Source organism: Choloepus didactylus, chromosome 27, assembly GCF_015220235.1.
Source record: "Choloepus didactylus isolate mChoDid1 chromosome 27, mChoDid1.pri, whole genome shotgun sequence".
Taxonomy (NCBI): Eukaryota; Metazoa; Chordata; class Mammalia; order Pilosa; family Megalonychidae; genus Choloepus; species Choloepus didactylus.
In genome coordinates, this window is record NC_051333.1 from 10,962,111 (window position 1) to 10,982,292 (window position 20,182).

A 20,182-nucleotide genomic window follows, 5' to 3' on the forward strand; every position below is an offset into this window, starting at 1 on the left:
GCTTTCCTGCTCGTGTTGGGAAAGGCCTCTCTGAGGGGGTGGGGGGAACACTGCAGCTGAGACCCGGAGATATAAGAAGGGGCTTTCAGGCAAAAGAGAGCTGCCAGTCCTCAGCCATGCCCAGTGTCACCCCCGTGGGGCCCTGTCCCAGCCTCTGGGCCCTACAGAACCCTCTTCAGTGTCTTCTTTCCACAGCAGGGAGCCCTTGAGAGAGGGGAGGACATCTGGGTTCTCGCTCCAAGGCCTCTGGGTCTGTCCGGGCTGGAGAGCAGCTTTGGGCCCGTGTCCAGCGAGGGGTGTGTCCCTGGGGCGCCCAGGACGGTGTTGTCACCTTGGGAAGTGTGAAGAACGGGGGTGTGTGGGGGGGGTGGTTCCGGCCTGGGGGCCTCAGGGTGGGGCTGGGCTGGGGGCCTTGTCCTTCTCAGCCCAGCCGCAGCCGGGCCTGAGAGGGCAGACAGATAATGAGTCCTTCCCGGCCCCTGGCCCCAGGGAGGGAGGGGTTTCCTGACAGGAAATTGTCCTCCCACAAGTGCCCCCCCTTCAGATCCAAGCTCTCAGCAGACCCAGCCGAAGTAGCCTCGGGACAGGACAGCGGCAGGGATAGAGGCACTCCTGACAGAGGTGAGCATGTGGCGGGGAGGGGGCAGGATTCACGCCCCCCACCCCCAGGCTCCTTGGTGAAGGGTGGGGGCAGGGGCACTTCCCAGAATTGGGCTGGAGTACCGTTGATGAAAACCATGCCTTGAACCCAGGAGGGTCTGGGGGCAAAGAGAGAATCTGGGGCTTGATTTGGGGAGAGAAAAAAGGAGCCGGGGGCAGGGTGCGGGGCAGACTTGCCAGGGTCTCTGGGGCCCAGGGAGGCTGCAGTGGCGCCATCGATGTCTTGGAAGCACCAAGGTAGAAGAGAGATGCGATAACCGTGAGTCTGATGTCCTCTGAGTCCAGCTGGGAAGACTGAGGCAGGGAGAGATCAAGGGCTTTGGGTCACCCCCAAGAGATGGGTCTGGGAGATGGGGACAGGGTTGGGGTGGAGATGGAGCAGATGAGGACAAGCTGGGGTTGGGCTCATGACATAATTGTGTTTGGGGGCAATGACTGCTGAGTTGCGGCTGTATTGGCTGGAGATGGGCTGGGGACACGCACACACACGATTTGTAAGGACAGGTCTCTGATGCGGACACTGGGGACTAGAAACGATGAATTCTGAAGAGAGAGGTCAGGGCTGCTGCGGAGGGGATGGGGCTCTGGGGGAAAGGCTGGCAGCAAGGAAGAGGGGGAGGGGCCCAAAGAGGGAAGCTCTGGTGGCCAAGACATCCTGGAGCCAGGAGGCTGGGGGCTCGAGGCTGCCCGGGAAGTGAGTCAGGGGATGGGCACTGGGAGGCAGTCGAGGGGGCTGGAATGGGCAGGATGTCACGGCCAGTTTGCAGAGGGGGGATGTAGGGGTCAGGAAGGGGAAAGACGTCGGAGCCCATTTTGGGAAACTGTTGCAGCCAGGTTTGGGGGAGTTGGAAATAGTTTGGGGGCGATGGGCCTGGTTTTGGGGGAGGGGATGGTGGGGCCGGTTGGGGGAATGTCAAGCCCAGTTTGGGCCATGTTGGCTTCAACTGGAGACTCCAATTTTGGGGAGAGGAGATGGAGCCATTTGGTGGAGGAGGCGTGCGGGAGCCAGTTTGAAAGGAGAAAGATAAAACATAAAACACCAGCGTGTGTATGGTGTGTGTGTGTGTGTGTGTGTGTGTGTGTGTGTGTGTGGATGGGAGGGTGGTATTGATTGCACACAGCCGGGGGGGGGGCTCCAGGCAAGGGGTTGCCATGGTGATTGCCTCCCTGGGGGACAAGGGACCATGAGACTGGACAGGGCTGGGAGGGTTTATCTAGGAATAGGAGGGTTGGGATACAGCATCTGAAGTCAAGAGGCTGAAGTGGGAGAGGGGAAAAGGGGGGCCTCTCACCACAGAAAATAGGTGCACTTGCCCTTGGCCCAGCCACCCCCAGGTGCCTCTAACCCCAGCATCCCCCACCCCCAGGCCCCCTTCCCATCTTCCCCGACACAGCTGCACCCTCCTGCCCCTGCCCCACGCCTGCCCAGAACCCTGCCACAGTTCAAAGCAACCTCCTTGCCCAGCAAGAGGAGAACATGGGAGCATCTGACAATTTATGTGCACGATTTTGGCATAGTCATACAATGGAATATTATGCGGCACCTAAAAAAGAAATGACAACCTCTGCGTGGACAGACATTGGCAGATCTCACAGGGATAACGGAGCCAAAAGGAAAAAAAAAAAAGGCAAATTGCAGAATACAAAAAGTATGATGCCATTTATATAGGGTTTGAAGCCTTGTAAGACAATATATTATTATTTCTGGATACAAGTCTATGTAGGCATAGGATAAAAATCTGCTTGGACAGATGGACAGCAAATTCCGGAGGCTGGTTTCCTCGGGAGAGGTTTAGAGCAAGTGGGATCAGGAAAGGGAGCTGGGAGGCTGCAACGCCTTTGTAATGCTTCGATTCTTAAAAGTAAAAAACAAAAAACAAAAAACAAAGAAACCTGAAGCAAATAGAGCAGATGTTAACATTGGATATTAACTGGAACGTAGGCACAGGGGTGCGTTCAAGTTAGTTTTGTGTACTTTTCTGATGTTTGGAATATTTACTAATTTTTAAAGAAACCCTTCCATGGCTCCCCCAGGCCCCTGGGAGAAAGCCTAAGTCCCTTGTTACCGAGTTCAAGGCCATGTGTGGTCTGCCCCTTAGTGACCTCCCCAACTCGACTCATCACTCCTCCTCCCCTCCCAAGGAATGAACTGTCCTGCCTTCTTCCTTCCTGTGTTTCCTGTTTCGCACCCACTCCCCAAGCGCCTGCCCTGTGCCTGCCCTGTGCTGGGTGCTGGGGACACAGCAGTAACTGAGGCAGCCCTGGCCCTGCCCTCCAGGGGCTCCCAGTCCAGTGGGGGAACAGACCCACCCCCAGACAGTAATTGCCCAGAGGGGACAGGGCTGGAGTGGGGGAGCCTAGGGACTGTGGGAGCCAGAGTGGGCCTCTGACCCACCTGGAGGTCAGGGAGGGCTTCCTGGAGGAGGAGACCTAGTGACTGGATCTTGAAGCATGAATGAAGCACAGAGAACAGGCTTCCAGGTAAAGGGACAGGCAGATGCTGAAAGCCAAAGGAGTCTGGAGTATATAAAGAAGGAGGGGGAAGAGGGATGGGACTAGTAAGGTGGGCAGCTGCCAGGCCATGCAGGCTCAGGGGGAGGGGCCTGGGCTTTGTTCTGAGGGCACTGGGGAGCCATGGAAGGGTTAGGAGCAGGGGCAGCTCCAGATCAGGTGTGTATTTTAACAAGATCCTCAAAGGTGGGCTTGTGGGGGCAAGACTGGAGGAGGCTGGGGCTAGGCTTGGCCTGGAGTAAGAGCCATGGGGGAGGGAAGAAGACAGGCGAACAGGGTACAGAGGCTTAGGAGATGGGGTGGTCAGGAGTCAAGTAGCTGTGAACTCTGCAAGGGCAGGGACTCGGTCTGCCCCGGCAAGTGCTGTGTCCCCCATGCCTGCACGGGGCTGGACCCAGGGCAAATGCCCAGTACGTTTAAAAAAAAAAACTGGTAAAACATACATAACATAAAATTCACCATTTAAGCCATTTAAAAATATACAATTCAGTGGCTTTTAGTATAAACATAAAGTTGTGCAACCATAACCACTCTCTAGTTCCAAAACATTTTCATCACCCCAAAAGGAAGCCCAGCACCCATTCAGCAGTCATTCCCCGTTCCCCCTCTTCCCCCAGCCCCTGGCAACCATAAGCTGCTTTCCATCTCTATGGCTCTGCCTACTCTATTTCCCAGTGTTTGCTGAAGGAATGAATGAGATAGAGGTGACAGGAGGCTAATTGGACAGGGGAGACGAGGGGGACAAAGGAGTCAGGACAGGTGCCCAGGTGTCCAGTCTGGATGTCTGGTGGATGGCAGGTACCTGGGTCCCCAGGCAGTCTCAGTGCCTGGCTGGCTGTGCCGCCTTGGGAGAGGCCCTTGCCCTCTCTGAACCCATCTCCTCATGGAGTAGGAAGGTCAACTAAGACCATGAACTGCCCCCCCCAGACCCCCTGCTCCTTTCTGCTGGGACAGGAGCCAGGTGGAGGCAGGGCCTGAACACAGAGGCTCAGGGGAGAGAATCCAAGCTCTGCAATCAGACAGAGGGGGCTGCAAATCCCACCTCCATCCCAGAATCTCTGTGGGATCTTGGGCGTGAGCCTTTGCCTTCTGAGCCTAAGTTTCTTCATCTTCAAAATGGAGATAACAGTCCTCACCTCACGGGACTGTGAGGATTCAGGGAGTTAGTAAGTGTCTGGCTAGGGCCTGGTGCACACACACACACATGCACACCCACGCTACACACAAGTACACAGCAGCACTGATAACACAATCGTCCATGGTCATTACTGGTTTTTCCCCAGGTCCCCGCCGATCAAAATGCCCATCCTGAAGAGTCTAGGGTTGGCGAACCCTAAGGTGCCCCGGGCAGGGACCCTGCCCCTCAGGTCCTCTCGGAATCCCTTTGAGGAGGCTCCAGGGCTGGAAGAAGAGACTGGGGAGCTCGGGACCCTCCCCAGTGGGGCATCATGTCACCGCCGCGCCACCCTGGAGAAGCTGGCGGGCCTGGCCCCCTTCCGGCTCGGCTGGGCCCCGGGCCGGCGAGCGGGCAGCCCCGGGACCGAGCAACCCCGCTCCTTCCTGGGCCGGGTGCTAGCACCAGGGCTCCGGAGGAGCTCGGCAGATTTCGGTCTCCTGGCCAGGCTGCAGGGCCTCCGCGGCCAGGGCGATGAGGAGGCCGCTGGGGAGGCCGCCCGGAGACTGGCCTTCCTGAGACTGGGGCGCGGGCCCAAGCCGCGGCGCGCATCCTTGGCCGAGAGGGTGGTGCCCGCAGGTGAGGCGGCCCCCGAGCCCCCACCCAAGGTCCCGGAGCCCCCAAAGGTGAAAGAGCCGTTGTCAGGTGAGTCGGGAGGAGGAGCCCTGGCCCAGGCCTGGGCCCAGCACCCCTTTCCGTCCCCAAACTTGGACCATCCTCAGTCTTCATGCTTGATCCCAGCCCAGCCTTCCCCTGGGATCCAGTCCCCATTCACATCTCCAGCTTCCATCTCTAAGCTCCATACACAGCTCCAAGCCATCCCTACCGTAGTCCCAGTCCCTCTCTCTCTCCACCTGCCACCTTTAACCTCGTCCCAGGTCCAACACCGTGCTAATCCCCTCGGGTCCCATCTCCAATCTGACCCCTCCCCAGCCTCAACCAGCTTTCCTTCCTCAACCTCAAACTTAACCACATCCCCACATCCAGCACCCATTTTCAACATTATTTCCCTCTCTAACATCCCTCCTCCGCTCCATTCCTAGCCCCAGCCCCAGCAATAGCCCCAAACTTCAAAGCAACCCCATCCTCAGCCTCGTCCTTCATCCCCAATCCCTGCCCCTTTTCCATCCCCACCCTAGGGAACCCCAACCCTAATTCCATCCTGATCTTAAACCCCATCCCCAATCTCCACCTTCAACCTCATCTTCAAACTTGTTCCCATTCCTAACATCTATATTCATCCCTCAACTCTAACCCCCAAAAGCTATCACCATCCCATCTCGACCCCAACCCCATTCCTACCCTCAACCCCAATGTCCTCCTCAATGCCTTTTCTATCTCCATCCCCATACCAATTCCAATCCCGCCGTCAGTCTCCACCTTGAGACACTCACAACCCAACCTTTTCTCCAAGACCCATCTTTAACCTCATTCTATGCCTGACGCCATGACAACCTCAACCCCAGTCCCATCCCACGTCCCATCCCTCTACTCTGATCCCATCCCTGTGTCCAACATCAACCCCTCTTCCCCCCTTCAGTCTTGCTCCTAACCCTCCCCCAGAACCATCCCAGCATCTACCCCATCCCTCTCTTCAACCTCCTTTTTCAGCCCCACACCCATTCCTAGTCCCTCCGCAGCACCCAATTTCAACCCCAACCCCATCCTCAATCTCCTCCTTCATCCTTAATACCATCTCCATGCCAGATCCCAATGTCAGCTCCATCCCAATCCTAAATGCCCACCCCCAACTCTATCTTCAAGTCCATCCATATTCCTATCCTCAAATCCTAATATGTCCAAACTTCATCTTTAAATTCACATCAACCTCTCAACCTTCACTCTGTCCTCAACTTTCTCCTCAACTCATCTCCATCTGTGTTTCCAACCCCATCCCCACCCCAAATCCTGATATCATCCCCAATTCCTTTCCCGTTTCCCCCCTCCACCAATTCCAGCCCCAACTTCATCCTAATCTTAAACTCTCCCAGCCCTAACCATCTCCTTCAACTCCAGCCTCACCTCCATCCAATCCCTTCCCCATTTCATTCCTGAAACCCATTCCCAACACTGTCTCAACCCCTACCTTAATTCAACCCCATCCCCAACTCCGTCTTTCTCTCCATCACCACCCCTCTTTCCTGCTCCTAGTTGCTCCCCCTCAGGCCCCCACTTCCCCAGCCCTGGGGACCTGGGGAGAGCCCTTTCTGTGTCCTCTGATGCCCTCCACATCCTGGCCAGAGGCTATTTCAGCCCCAGCTCCCTGGAGACTGGGAGGGCACTGCAAGGAGGTGAGGAGGGGGTGACTGGGGCCCCCGCCTTCTGGAAACGGATGGGCAGAAATAGCGCTGGCCAGGAAATAGTTTCTCTGCCAGGGAGGAAGCCGAGGGGGGAGGAGGTGTCAGGGTATTAACCCTGGGCCACTGGGACCCTCCCTCTGCCTCCTCTCAGAGGCTCCCAACCCCATGACCACCATTTCTTGGGGAGTTTGAACTCATCAGAGTGCCAGAGCAACCCCACAGCCATCCCCACCCCCAAAAGACCCCACCTCTGGTCTTGACAGCCTCGCACCACCTCCAAGCCTCCACCCTGCCCACTGGCTCTCTCCACTTCCTCCCTCCTCTCCAGGCTCACACCGTCCCCCACAACTCCTTCCACCTCTCTGACCTCTCTTCATTCCCTAACCCCCTCCTTGCTGCCCTCCTCCATCCCCGACCCCTATCTCACGCCCCTAACCTTCTCCTTCCCCAATCCTTCTCCCAACCCCGACCTCCTCACTTCCCCATCCCTATTCTCTGACACGCACCCTCTTCTTCCTTATCTCCTGACCCCATCTGGTCTTTTAACCTTTTCCCATACCCAGACGTCCCTCTCATCTCCAAACTTCCTCTTCCCCTTCTAACCCTTGCCCATCCCTTCTCCGTCCACCCTACCCCTTTTTCACCTTCCTCCTTCTTCACCATCTTCGCCTCACCCCCCTTGGCCTCTGACTTACTCCCCCACTCCTGGTCCTCTCCCCAGCCCTCTCCCCTATCCTCCCTTCCCCCACTCCTCCCCTCATCTAACCTTGACCTTCTTCCTCCCGGTCAATTCTTCCCTTCCCCTTCCCTTATCTCCCTCCTCCCTCCGTCCTGTCCTCTTCCACTTCTGGTCCCCATGCCTCCCTCCTACCCCGCCATGCCTCAACTTCCCCACCTACCCCCCATCCTACCCCTCCCTCCACGGACCATCCTCACTCTTATGTTCTCTCCTTCCCCTGGCTCTCCCTTTAGCCTTGACCCCCCCCCCACCGTTCCCCCTTCCCAACCTTCATCCCCTCATCACCCCCGCCCCAAACACACATCCCACCGCCCAGTTTCCTCCCCGCTGACCTCCCGCCTTGCCCCCACAGTGCTGGAGATCCTGAGCTTGATCCAGCAGCGCGAGCTGGCGCGAGCCGACGAGCACATCTTGGAGCTGGAGGCCGAGGAGCTGGCGGCGTCGGGGGGCGGCGCCCCGGGGCCGCCCAAGGCCGAGGGGGCCGGCGGGGGTCGCCGGGCGCGGGACGTGGCGCTGCTCTACGAGGCCCTGCAGCGCGAGCTGTGGGCGCTGGTGCGCGAGACGCTGGTGGGCCCCGGGCCGGGCGCGGGCGCCGGGGCGGGCGCCGTGGCGCAGCTCGGCCAGGTGCTGGTGCAGGAGGAGGCGGCCGACGGGCGCCGGGGCGCCGGGGCGGCCCGCAGGCTGCGCGCCCGCTGGGCCGAGGCCGTGGCACGCGCGGCGCGGGAGCGCCTGGAGGCGGCAGCGCCCGGGGCGCCCGGGGGCCTAGCCGGGCAGCTCGAGGCGCTGCGGGCGCGGCTGCTGGAGGATATGGCCGTGGTGCGGGGCCGCCTGGCGCCCGCCTACCCTGCCGGCCTGGGCGCCTTCGGCGTCTACCTGCGCGGCTACCACGGCGCGCTGGCCGAGTGGCTGGGGGTGGCCGCCCGCCGGAGGCTGCCGCTGGCCGACCGCTACGCGCTGCTGCACTGGCACAACCAGGTGTACCCCAGGTGAGCTGGCCCCGGTCCGCCCCGCCTTGGAACGGGCTTCCCCGCAGGGACCCTTGACTCCTCTGATCTTAAGGCTCTGGGAAGAGCTGACCCTTGCCACCTAGAACTGTGGCACAAAGGACCGTTCCAGTGGATGTCAAAGCACTGTTGTGCCGTACAATCCCAGAATCTTAACACTATCCATCCTGCAGTCCTGCCACCTTAGCAAAATCGATTCTTCCAGTTCTAAAACAGCGGGGAGCCCTTCCAGTTCTGGAACCACAGCACTCTCCTCCCTTCTGGACCTAGAACCTTAAGCACAGCTGACAGTCTGGGTCCTAATATCTTAGCACCATGGATTTTCAGGCCTAGACCCTTGGCATCACCTCCACTTCCAGGACTAGAAAGAACCTCAGCACGGGTGACCCCTGGAATCTTAGGGTCCTTCTGCCACTCTTTCTTGAGCTCCCTGGGCATTAGCCCTGCAGACTCACCCAATCTTAGGACTTTAGAATTGCTGCCCCTCTAGATCCTAGAACCTAGAATCAGGGGCCTTCAAACCTCAGCCTCCTTCCCTTTCTGGGTCCTAGAACCTTGGCATAATTGACTTTCCCATTTTAGGACAGAGTGCCCTTGGCCCCTTGACTTCTACAATCTTGGCATCTAGAACCCCAGCCCCACTGACCCTCCAGCCCCAGAATCCTATACCTATTGAACCTTTGAATCCTAAAACGTGTCCATTCTGTGACTGGGCCATAGAATATGGGGTTTCGCTGGGACTGGGCCGTGTACCCGCTCCCGGGAAAAGGGAGTTAGCTACACCCAAACCACATGCTGGAGAGTGGAGGGTGTGGGTGGGTCCTCAAACAAAACCAGCGTGCTGTTACCAGAAGGAGGGGAAGGCAACAGCCCCCCACACCGACCCCCGAGATCCCGCTTGGGAATCCGTGTTGGTGGGAGTTCTCATGTCATTCAGGAGGGATTGAGGTGGGATAAAGGAGCCTGGAAAGCTTCCTGGAGTGGTGGGATATGAATTATAAGTCTAATTGTTAGGGAAACGGTGTTTCTGGCTGAGACTATGCCATGAACAAAAACCTGGTCCAGTCTCCCACCCCAGCTTCACCTCGACTGGCCTTGGCTATGAACTCATTGATAGAACCCAGGCCTGCTTGTGTCGTGGGGGTGTGTGGAGGTGGGCGGCAGTGATGAAACTGCACAGGTTGGAGCATGCAAGGGAGTAGTAAGGAGTGAGGGCTGGATCCAGGAGGTCTCTGAGGCCTGAAGGTAGTGGGGATGCAGAGTGGAGAGGGAAGGGAGCTTCTGTCTGATAAAGCCAGTTGTGAACGAGGCTGGGTGCCAGGTCCTCAAGCCTGGGCCTGACCCCTAGAGTCTTGCCCGGACGCCATCCATCAGGCAGCTGACTCAGAGAGCCGGAGCCAGGGAGCAGTGGTTCCAAGGACTTCCTCTGAGGGATGAGCAAAGCCAGCCCGGGGAGAGGAAGGGAGGGGTCCGGGACACTCACACAGTGGCCCAAGGGCTGAGGAGGGGTCCAGCTGCCCAGCCCCACCCCTTGCAGACCTCCCTGTCTCTCCTTTCCACCCCTAGAGAGGTCCTGGGGCTGGTGGACATGGTCGCCCTGGAGAACGGGGAGCTGGGACCCCTTCTGTCCCCCGGCACCCTGCGGGGTTTGGAGGATGAATGTGTCACAGATGTCAAGGTACCTGGGGCTTGGCACGGGCCCTTCTGGAAAGGGAGGTGTTCTGCGGCAGGGGAGGGGGTGTCACAGTGGACATGGTGGGGGGCATTCCCCTCCGCCTCTCCTTCAGTGATTTTCCAAGTTCTGTTCCAAAGCCCTGTCCAAGAGACGTAGAAATGGAAACCTACCCTGATCATTTCTGTCTTCTGGGCTGTGCGGTATCTCCAACACCACCTGGCCTGGCATAGAGACGCTCAGGAAAAGTTTAATACCTTCCGACACTTCAAATCTTAGAGTGAGAGAAAGGTAGTCACAGAACCTCAGCTCACAGACCCAAAGACCCACGGAAGGGTGGCACTGGGCATCTTCTAGGCAGGGCTGATGGCCAGTGCGGGTAGTAACTGGATGCCCAGGCTGCCAGTCAGAACACCCAGGCTGCCCATGGCAGCATTTTTTTTCCTGAATGCCGGTCCCTGCCCCATCCCTTGAAACCAGAATCTTTGCAGCCCAAGAGCCTAGAATCTTAGAATCCAAGATCCTCAGATCCATCAGATTGAAGACAAGCACTTGACTAGGGAATCCCAGACCCTTGGAACTTTTGAATCATAGTCTGAGGATCTTGAATTGTTTTTGCAGAACCTGAGAGCAGAGTCTGAGAACCATCAGATAATGAAATCACAGACCCCTCAACCCCCCGGCTGTTAGATGGAGGACGTGCAGGGTCACGATATCCTAGGCTTAGAAAAGTCAGGGGCTGTGGAAGTTGTCTGGCCCAGTCTCCCACCCCAGCTTCACCTCGACTGGCCTTGGCTACGATCTCATTGACAGAACCCAGGCCTGCTTGGAGCTACGAGGGAGGGGATCAGGGTGGTAGAAAGGGAGAGAGAGCCCCCCAGGCAGCCCCCAACTCCTGCCTCTCCCCCCATCTCCCCCACTCCAGGCTCAGACGCGGGCAGCCCTGCTGCGAGTGCTCCAGGAGGACGAGGAGCACTGGGGGGGCCTCGAGGACCCGCCCAGCAGGCTGGCTCAGGATGTGTGCGAGGTAGGGGGCGGGCAGGAGGCAAGGGGGAGCAGCTGGACAGTGTGGGGGTGAGAAGGTGAGACCTCGCCTCCCTCCCAATCCCTTCTCATCTCCCCGGCCCCGCGCAGCTGCTGGAAGAGCACACAGAGCGGGCACCCCGCATCAGCCAGGAGTTCGGGGAGCGGATGGCCCACTGCTGCCTGGGGGGCCTGGCAGAGTTCCTGCAGAGGTATGGAGGGAGAGTGGGGGCACCTGTCTGGGGGGCCTAGGGACCTGGATCCACCAGAGGCGGGGGAGGGGTGGGATGAAAGGGAACAGGGCAGGAGTGTCCCAGTGGGAATCCCAGGCTTTGGTGGCTGAATGCCCAGCAAGGGGCCCTTACCCCGCTGTGCGCCATCTGTCACGCCTCCCCTCCTCCTCTCACCAGCTTCCAGCAGCGCGTGGAGCGATTCCACGAGAACCCAGGAGTCCGGGAGCTGCCGGCCGACGCCTACATCAGCAGGACCATCGCCCTGGTCAACTGCGGGCCCCCTCTGCGGTGAGAGCCCCTCACACTGTGTGGGTGCCCGGATCCTGGGCGGGGACCCAGAGCTGGGCCAGGGAGGCCCGTACAAGGGGCACAGGATCCGGGAGTCCTAGAAAGAACCGTGGCGGGTCACAGAGAATTCGAATTATAGAATCATCAGATCAGTAGAGGGTTCAAATTACAGAAACAGAGAAGCCGGACTCCAGGAGTTTAAGAAGCACAGATTCTCTTGGTCTTTTTCTCTGCTTTCCTTTGTTCTTAGCCATTTTTTTTAAATTGAGATATAGTCACAAACTGTACAATCATCCACAGTGCACAATCAGTTGTTCACAATACCTTTATATAGTTGTGCATTCACCACCACAATCAATTTTTGGACATTTTCATTACACAGAAAAAGAATAAGAATAAAAATTAAATTAAAAAAAAAGAACACCCAGAACATCCCATACCCACCATCCCTCCCTATTATTAATTTACCTTTTGTCCTCATTTTTCTACTCATCTGTCCATACACTGGATAAGGGGAATGGGAGCCACAAGGTTTTCACAATCACACTTTAAACAGTTTCTAATTGCATTTTAAAAATCGGTGATGCATTGACCTGGTTCAAAATTCAAAACATGTAAAAGGGCCCATAGAGAAAAGTCTCCCTTCCAGCAGATATCCATCCCTGAGGAGGTCTCTGTTAACAATTCCTCCCATATCTTTGTAGGACTGTTTTAGACATTTACCAGGAAATACATGCAAATAAATGTAAATATAAAAAAAATTTTTAAATGTAAATATATGATCATACACATATATATACATATATTACATATATATTTATACATATTAAATGCATGAGCATATATACATATTTTTACATATACATGAGAATATATTTAACTATGTGCATATATATCACTCATTTCCCTTTTTTAAAAACAAAAACAAACAGTAGAATACTGTACACACTTCTGCCCTTTGCCCTTTGCCAGCTTGGAGATCATTCCGTATCGGTGCGTGAAGAGTTTCCACGTTCCGTTTTAATGTTTGAAGCTGCTCCCCTGTTTGGATGCACCGTTTGTTTAACCCATCCCCAGTGGATGGATATTTGGCTCTGTCTTTTTGCAGAGAATAGTCTTGTGCACGTGGCATCTGCCCTAAATGGGGAAATCTGGGTGACACGTTCCCAGAAGGGGGCCTGCCCCATGGGGTCGAGGGCCTGGAGTTTATGATTTGGGATTGAAGCTGCCAAATCTCCCTTCATGAGACTGGAAGCAGGGTATTCTCCCTTCAGCACTGCAGAATCATAGATTGTTGTAATTACAGAAAACCGGAAGGGTAGAACTTTGCAATTATAGAAGTGGGGTCCCCAGACTTTTATTAAACCCAAACCACTAAAGTTTTGAGTGAGCCTCAAAATTCTCCACTCTCACTCAGAAAAGCACCAAAAGAAACTGAGACCCAGAGAGACCCCTTCCCCAACATACCCCAGACACACCCTGACATTCCACAGCACCCCAGACATTCCACAGCTCCCAGATATCCCCCAGCCCTCCAGAAATCCCCTAATCCCTGACATTTCTCACCATCCCCCCAGACATTCCCTATTCCTCTGGACAGTTCATGCTCCCCCTAATGTCTCCAGCCCCAGATATCCCCCTGCTCCCCAGATGTCCCCCAATACTTCTAGGCCCCCCAGACCTTCTCCCATTGCCCCCAGCTTTTCCGAGCTCCTCTATCATGACCTGTCACCCCTGGATCCCCATGGAGTTGGGGTCCCCCTGAGGCAGCTGGGCTGGGATGTTGGGGTTCTCTGACTCTGGGCTCCCTGCAGAGCCCTGGCCGAGCGCCTGGCCCGGGTGGGACCCCCTGAAAGCGAGCCGGCCCGGGAAGCGGCAGCCAGTGCTCTGGACCGTGTGACCCGGCTGTGCCACCGTGTCCTGGCGGACCTGCTGTTCCAGGAGCTGCAGGTGAGTGCGGGAGGGGCCAGGGGTGCTGCCAGTGCCAGGACAAGAGCCCCCCCCCTTCCCCTCAGGCCCATGACTCGATGTTGGGGAAGTAGTGAGGAGGAGGGAGGAGGAACGGCGATGGTGGCTGTGGCCATGTCTGGACAGCAGAAGGGGGTGCAGAAAGAAAGAAGTAGGGAAAAGGGGCCGAGAGGAGGACAGAGAGGCCCCAGCAGGAGGATCCCTGGGGTTTGGGTGGAGCTCCTCCCCTCGGGGTCCCCCAGATCCCTGCCCAGGCTTCCCCAGGCCCTAGAGTCTAAGGGCCCCTGGGCATGGCCCAAGGGGGCCCAGTTCAGAATGGGTGAGAGCGTTTGGAGAGACCCGTGGGAGTATAGGGGAGCGTGCGTGCCTGGCTGTACACAAGCTTGATCCACGCTGAGCATCAGCTCACACTCCTCCCGTGGCTTCCACTTCACTCAGGGTCAAAGCCAAGGCCTCCCATGACCCACAAGGCCCTGCAGGATCTGTCCCCTACCCTCTCTGACCTCATCTCCTCCCACTCCCCTCTTACTCACTCCACTCCAGCCACACTGGCCTCCTGGAACAGGACAGGTACATTCCAGCCTCAGGGCCATCACCTTTGCTGTTCTTTCTGCCTGGAATGCTGTTCCCCAAATATCCGCATAGCTCCCTCTCTCACCTCATTCGTCTCTACTCAGATATCACCTTCTCAGTGAGAATTTCCCTGACCATGGTATTTAAAATAGAAGCTCCCATACCCCATCTCCGCTCCCTGCTATATTTGTCTGCAAAGCATTTATTGTTATCTGCCATGCTATATCTTTTTTTTTTTTTTTTTTAATTATTATTGTCTGTCTCCTTCCATTGGAATGTTACCTCCTCAAAGGCAGGGATTTTTGGAATGTGTTTAAAATAACTTTCTATTATGGAAAATTTCAAACATACACAAAAGTAGGCAGCCTGGTATCAGCTCCTGGCCAATCTTGCTTCATTTCTTCCCCCACCTGCCCTGCTCACTGGATTCTTTGAAAGCAGATCCCTGATGTCTTATCATTTCATCCATCAACTCTGCAGGCTGTATCCCCCAAAAATGTGGAAGCCTTTTTTAGCAAACATAATCGCATGCCATTTTCACACCTGATGAATGGGACAGTAATTCCTTCATATCACCGAAGCTTGGCTAGTGCTTAAGTCCCCCTACCATCTCAGGATTGGGAGAGCACAGGAGTTTGTTTGTCTTGTTCTCCCATAGGAGGGGGCCCCAGAAAGCATTTGTTGAATGACCGTTTCTGAATGAAAGCGGGTGAGCCTGGGAGCTCTGACTGCCATCACTATCTACGCGCGGTGGACGCTGTCTCAGTCCCCACAGTGTCCCCAGAACCCCCAGCCCTGCTCAGCATGGAGCAGGGCTTCAGGCAGGACTCGGGGAGGGCTGAAGTGCAGAAAGAAGGTGGAGGAGAGAGTGCGCTGAGCCCACCTCTGTCCCTCCAGCCCCACTTCAACAAGCTGATGCGCCGGAAGTGGCTGAGCAGCCCTGAGGCGCTGGACGGCGTCCTGAGCACGCTGGGCGCCCAGGCCCTGGCCCTGCGCAGGATGCAGGACGAGCCTTACCAGGTGCGCCTGCGCCGGGGTGGGCGGTGGGCAGCGCGCCCGGGGTGGGGTGGGGAGACCCCTGCAGGGCGGGAAGCCTCTTCTGGCGCGGGGCGGCGTGCCCACGGGAACTGGGGTGTAGGGTGGGGCAGAGGGTGCAGAAAGCCTTGGAGGACGCTGGGAGGTGGGAGGCGGAGCTCGAGGGAATAGAGAGAGGGGTGGAATGGGGCACCCTTTGGGGACCGGGAAGGGGGTCCGCGGGCGGGTGAGGGGGCAGGGGGGGGCATCGCCAGGTTCACCCGTTGGGAGTCGGGGGCGCGCCCCGGGGGTGGGAGCGAGGCGGGGAGGGGTGTTCCCGTGGGGGGCGGTCGGGCGCGGCTCACCCCTCGCGCCCTCAATCCCCCCCACCCCCCAGGTGCTGGTGGCCGAGCTGCACCGGCGAGCGCTGGTCGAGTACGTGAAGCCCCTGCTCCGCGGGCGCCTGCGCTGCCGCTCGGCGCGGACCCGCAGCCGCGTGGCCGGGAGGCTCCGGGAGGACGCGGCGCAGCTCCAAAGGCTGTTCAGGCGGCTGGTCAGTGCGGGGCGGGGGCGCCCTCAGAAACCAGGGCAAACCCGGGCTTCCGAGAACCCCGGACTCGAAAGCCGGCGGCGGGGGCCGGAGCCTAGAATAACACGCTCTCCCGACTCTCCAAGAGCCGCTCTCCAAGAATAACAACAGGCAGCCGGGTCACTTCCAGGCGCGGCCCCGTGGCGCAGATAAGCCGCTCTCTTGCTGCCGGAGAGCGCGCCGCCGGTGCCCTCAGTTTCTCTGGCTGTAAAATGAGGATAATAACGCACCCTACCTGTGCTGCGAGGATTAAATAAGTTAATTTACGTAAAGCGCTTAGGACGGTACCTGGCGCGGAGTTAACGCTTCATAAACATTAACTATGAATATGAGCACAAACAGACGCTGAAGCGTAGTATTTCTGAACCCAAATGTAATTTGTAGTCAGGCGTGATCAGCAGGGCTGGGAGGGTCTCACTCAGCCCCTAGTCCCAGTTGCAGGGGTTTCTGGCCTGGAGTCCTTGGTGTGCTTTGGTTTTTTGTTTTTTAATTTATTGAGATAGCTGTAGATTCACGTGCAGTTGTGAGAAAGAGTATAGAGAAAACTCTTTGCCCAGTTTCCCACAACAGTATCATTTTGCAAACTTGCATTTTTTTTGGGGGGGGGGGCGGAACTGACATGCCCCAGGTTATCTGCAAAACTGGAAGTGTATTATGGATTTTTCTTGATTTCCAAAGTCTCCTTATAACCTCTGGCCAAAGCGTCCCCTGAGGCCAGGAAGGCCAAGGGAATTGCCCCTAGGCCTGGTCTTGGGAGGGGCTGGTTTGGCGGTGGTGGTGGCGGGAGGGGGGCGCCATGGGGCGGGGGAGTGAGCCTGGCCCCCTCCCCTGCAGGAGTCGCAGGCCTCGTGGCTGGACGCCGTGGTGCCCCATTTGGCGGAAGTCCTGCAGCTGGAGGACACGCCCAGCATCCAGGTGGAGGTGGGGGTGCTGGTGCGGGACTACCCAGACATCAGGTGAGAGCCGGCCCGGCCCGGCCCCTCCCCGCCCGCGCCGCCGCCGGGCCAAGGTCTCCCAGCGGGGCTGGCATCCGTCCCTGCGTTTCCTGCCCCCCGGGCGAGGAGGGAGGCGGCGAGCGTGTCTGACGGCCGTTTCCTGCGGGAACCAGGGCATTATTGATTCGATTTCCCTCCTTCTCCTGCCGCCGCCGCCACCAGGGCTCGCAAACAAACAGGCGGCCACAGGAAGTCCAGGGCAGGGGGGCGCGGGGCCGCCCGCCGGCGGCAGGAAGGGCCGGCCCTGCGGGGGAGCCGGGGAGGACACGGGGACACGCACGGGCACGCGGGCACACACGCACAGGGACCGGGGCAGGCGCAGTGCCAATCCTGATGGGCCACTTCCTTTCCTTGTGGCCCTCTCTGAGCCTCAGTTTCTTCCTCTGTTACACAGGGATAATAGTACTTTTTCATAGATTTTTTTTTTTTTTTTTTTTGGCTCAATCCTTAACATCATCATCATCATCATCTCCATCAAGGGTGACAGCAGTAACAATAGCAGCTCTTGCTCATTCAGTCCTTCTGTCAGGCCAGGCCTTTTCCTAAGCAAGCATCTTACATGCTGGCTCCATAATTAAGACCAGAATAAAAATTTTCTTAGAAAATATAACATATACTGGTAATGCCCAGCACTGTTCTAAGTGCTTTGCCAATTAATTTATTTAATGCCTCCCAGAACCCTATGGAGGCATGCAGAAATTCAGTAGCTTATCTTGAATGTCCCAGCTTGCAAGTGGCAGAGCTGGGACTTGAACCCAGGCAGCAGGCTGGCTCTAAAGCCTGTGTACCTGCCACTAGGCCACACTGCCGTTTGTTGGATGTGGGGGATGGGGTGGGGGTGGCGGCAGCAACAGCACCCCTGAGTCCTGAGGTGCTATCCGGGCATTACAGACATTCTGTAACCCGAGAGACAAAACCCCAGACAAACAAGGAGGGTGGCATGAGCCAGGTTGAGGTTCCAGGGTTTGGGGTTGAGGGTGAGGGTTCTGGGACTGATGGAAGATTCTGGTTCTGAGGTGAGGGGCTCGTGTCCTTGGTAAGGTACAGAGTACTGGAGTCATTTAGGGCCAGGGGTTCCAGCACTCCTGGTGGGTGGGGGTTTCCCACCTTGAATCTTGGGCTGGGGGCCTGGAGCTGTGTTTCAGGGTTCTCAGGCTGGGCTGGGAGTCGCAGTTCGAAAGCTGGGTTTGGGGGTCATGTTTTGGAGCTGGGGTGAGACAGAAGGCCCTTGAGCCACAGCTTGGGTGAGTGTTTTAGAACCGGATGGTGGTAGGAATTCCAAATCTGGGATGCTTTGGGATGCTGAGTTGAAAGTGGTGGCAAAGGCCCCAAAAGCTTTTGTTTGGCATGGAAGTTCTGGAAAGGAAGTTGGGTTCTGGATCTTGAGTTCAAGCATGGCATCGGTTCTGGAGTTGAGTTTTGGATCAGTGATCTGGAGCTGAGGTAGGGGTGAAGGGAAGGGTCCCTGGGTGTTGGGTTTAGGGTTGTAGAGCTGGTTTTGAGCATGAAGTTTCTGGTTGGAGTGAGAGTTCCCAAGGTGGATATTAGTTCTAGAGTAGAATTTTGGTTGAGTATGATTCTGGAAATGGGTTGGGCGTGAAGTGGGTGTTCCCAGGCTAAATTTGGAGATGAAGGTTCTGGAATGGGGCTTAGTTTGAGAGATCTTGAGTTGAGAGTTCAACTGCAGTGCTGGAGAGAGTTCCAGAACTGTGCTTGGGGTGAGTTGAGAGGTAGATGGGAATGTGGTGAATACTTCCAACCTAGATTTGAGTGGATGAAGTGGGATGAAAGTGAAGATGAAGTTAAGAGTTTGTTGTCAAGTCCAAATAGGGGTGAGGGTACACAGAATGGAAATTTAGGGGAAGATATCTGAGCTAGGCCGGGGGTGAAAACTGAAGGCTATTTGAATCAGGAGCTGAGGCTGGGGTGAAGGTGTGATTCTGGAATTGATTGTGAGCCTGAGATTTTGGAAATAATTGATTGGAGGTGAGGTGCTGGAGGGTGGCTGGTGTGGGACCCCAGAGCTAAGCCTGGTGCTGGGACTCCTGAGTTGAGTGTGGGCTGAGAGTTCTGGGGGATTGTGGCCGGGGGATGGGGGTCCTTTGGGGTCCACAGATGAGGTGGGCACCTGTCTGCAGCCCAGGACCCCCCTGCACCTGTCTGCTCCACTCTCCCCAGGCGGAAGCATGTGGCGGCTCTCCTGGACATCCGTGGCCTCCGCAACACAGCTGCCCGCCACGAGATCCTCGCCGTGGCCCGGGACCTGGAGCTGTCAGAGGGGGGAGCCCTGTCTCCCCCTCGGGACCGGGCCTTCTTCGCCGACATCCCTGTGCCCCGCCCGCCTTTCTGCCTTGGCCTCCCCCTGTTCCTGGGCCGTCTCCCCATCTCCCGGCTGTCCAGGCCAGGCTTGACCTGCCTGCCTCGGTCTCGACTTCCATCTTCATCACGACCCCGGGCCCAGCTCTGAGACCCTCCCTTCCAGCCCTCTGCCTCAGTGTCCCCCCATCTTTGCTGCTGACAGACGTCCACCTGTGTGCCCCTCTCCTGACGCCCTGCCTGGGACCCCAGACCCTGGGAACGGAAAGATCCTTAGAGATCTTCTCACCCAAGCCTACACTCCCTGTACAGAAGGGAAACGGAGGCCAGAGGCAACAAGGACTTTCCCAAGGCCACGCAGCCCATTCCTAGCACAGACGCACGACCCAAGCCCAGAATGGTGGGTGGTGTTTTGGAAGGCACTACAGAAATATCCCAGACCGCCTCCCCCTTACCCCTCACTCAAGGTCTGGCCCAAATCCAATGTATTAAGGAATGTACGATACTTGGAATAAAGAGGTTTCTATTTAACACAAGGAAGGGCTGAGTCCTGAGTGTGTGGGGGAGGAAGGACGGGGGCAGGGCCCATGGCCAAGGCTGGGCTGGGGTCCAAGTCTTGGGCAAGGTGGTGGGGGCCGAGCAGCCAGTCCACGCGGTGTCCACCGAGTCCCGCCACCCCAGGCTATGTGACTCCATGGCAGGTCCTTGTCCGCTCTGAGCCAGGCTCCCTTCTCTTGGCAATCCCCAAATGCCTCTCCTTTTCCGGGCCTGGCGGTGCCACCACAGCCCGCCCCGTCTGTCCTTCGCCGGGAAGCTGAGTCGAGAGAGGAAGGAGGTTGGGGGCAGGGCTGGCAGCATCCAGGACGCCCTCCTGGGTTGACCCAGGAAAATTTCAGGGTGGGAAAAATCCCAGCTTCTCACCCCCAGCCCGGCTGGCTCCCGGCCCCCACAGAGATCTTGAGGTTATCTCCCTGCTGACCCCAGCCCCTCCCTCCCGGGCTGGACACAGCCTGATGGATGCTTCCTGGTGTGTTTGTTTTGTTTTTGCTTTTTGTTTTTTTTCTCCCCCTGAGAAGTCGGAAGGAGGAGGCAGCCAGGGGTCAGGGTTGGAGCTGGGGTTGGA

General features: G+C 57.2%; 1 protein-coding gene across 1 annotated transcript; it reads left to right on the forward strand.

Moving 5' to 3' along the window:
• The first annotated feature begins 260 nt into the window (after nt 1–260).
• Nucleotides 261–19,595, forward strand: EXOC3L2 (exocyst complex component 3 like 2). Its single transcript, XM_037820143.1, has 13 exons — nt 261–296; nt 531–621; nt 4,455–4,990; nt 7,737–8,370; nt 9,955–10,066; nt 10,986–11,087; nt 11,195–11,295; nt 11,494–11,604; nt 13,419–13,554; nt 15,043–15,165; nt 15,557–15,712; nt 16,583–16,704; nt 18,922–19,595. The coding sequence occupies exons 3-13, from the start codon at nt 4,471–4,473 to the stop codon at nt 19,208–19,210; spliced, it is 2,406 nt and encodes an 801-aa protein (XP_037676071.1). The 5' UTR covers nt 261–296; nt 531–621; nt 4,455–4,470; the 3' UTR covers nt 19,211–19,595.
• The last annotated feature ends 587 nt before the right edge of the window (nt 19,596–20,182 follow it).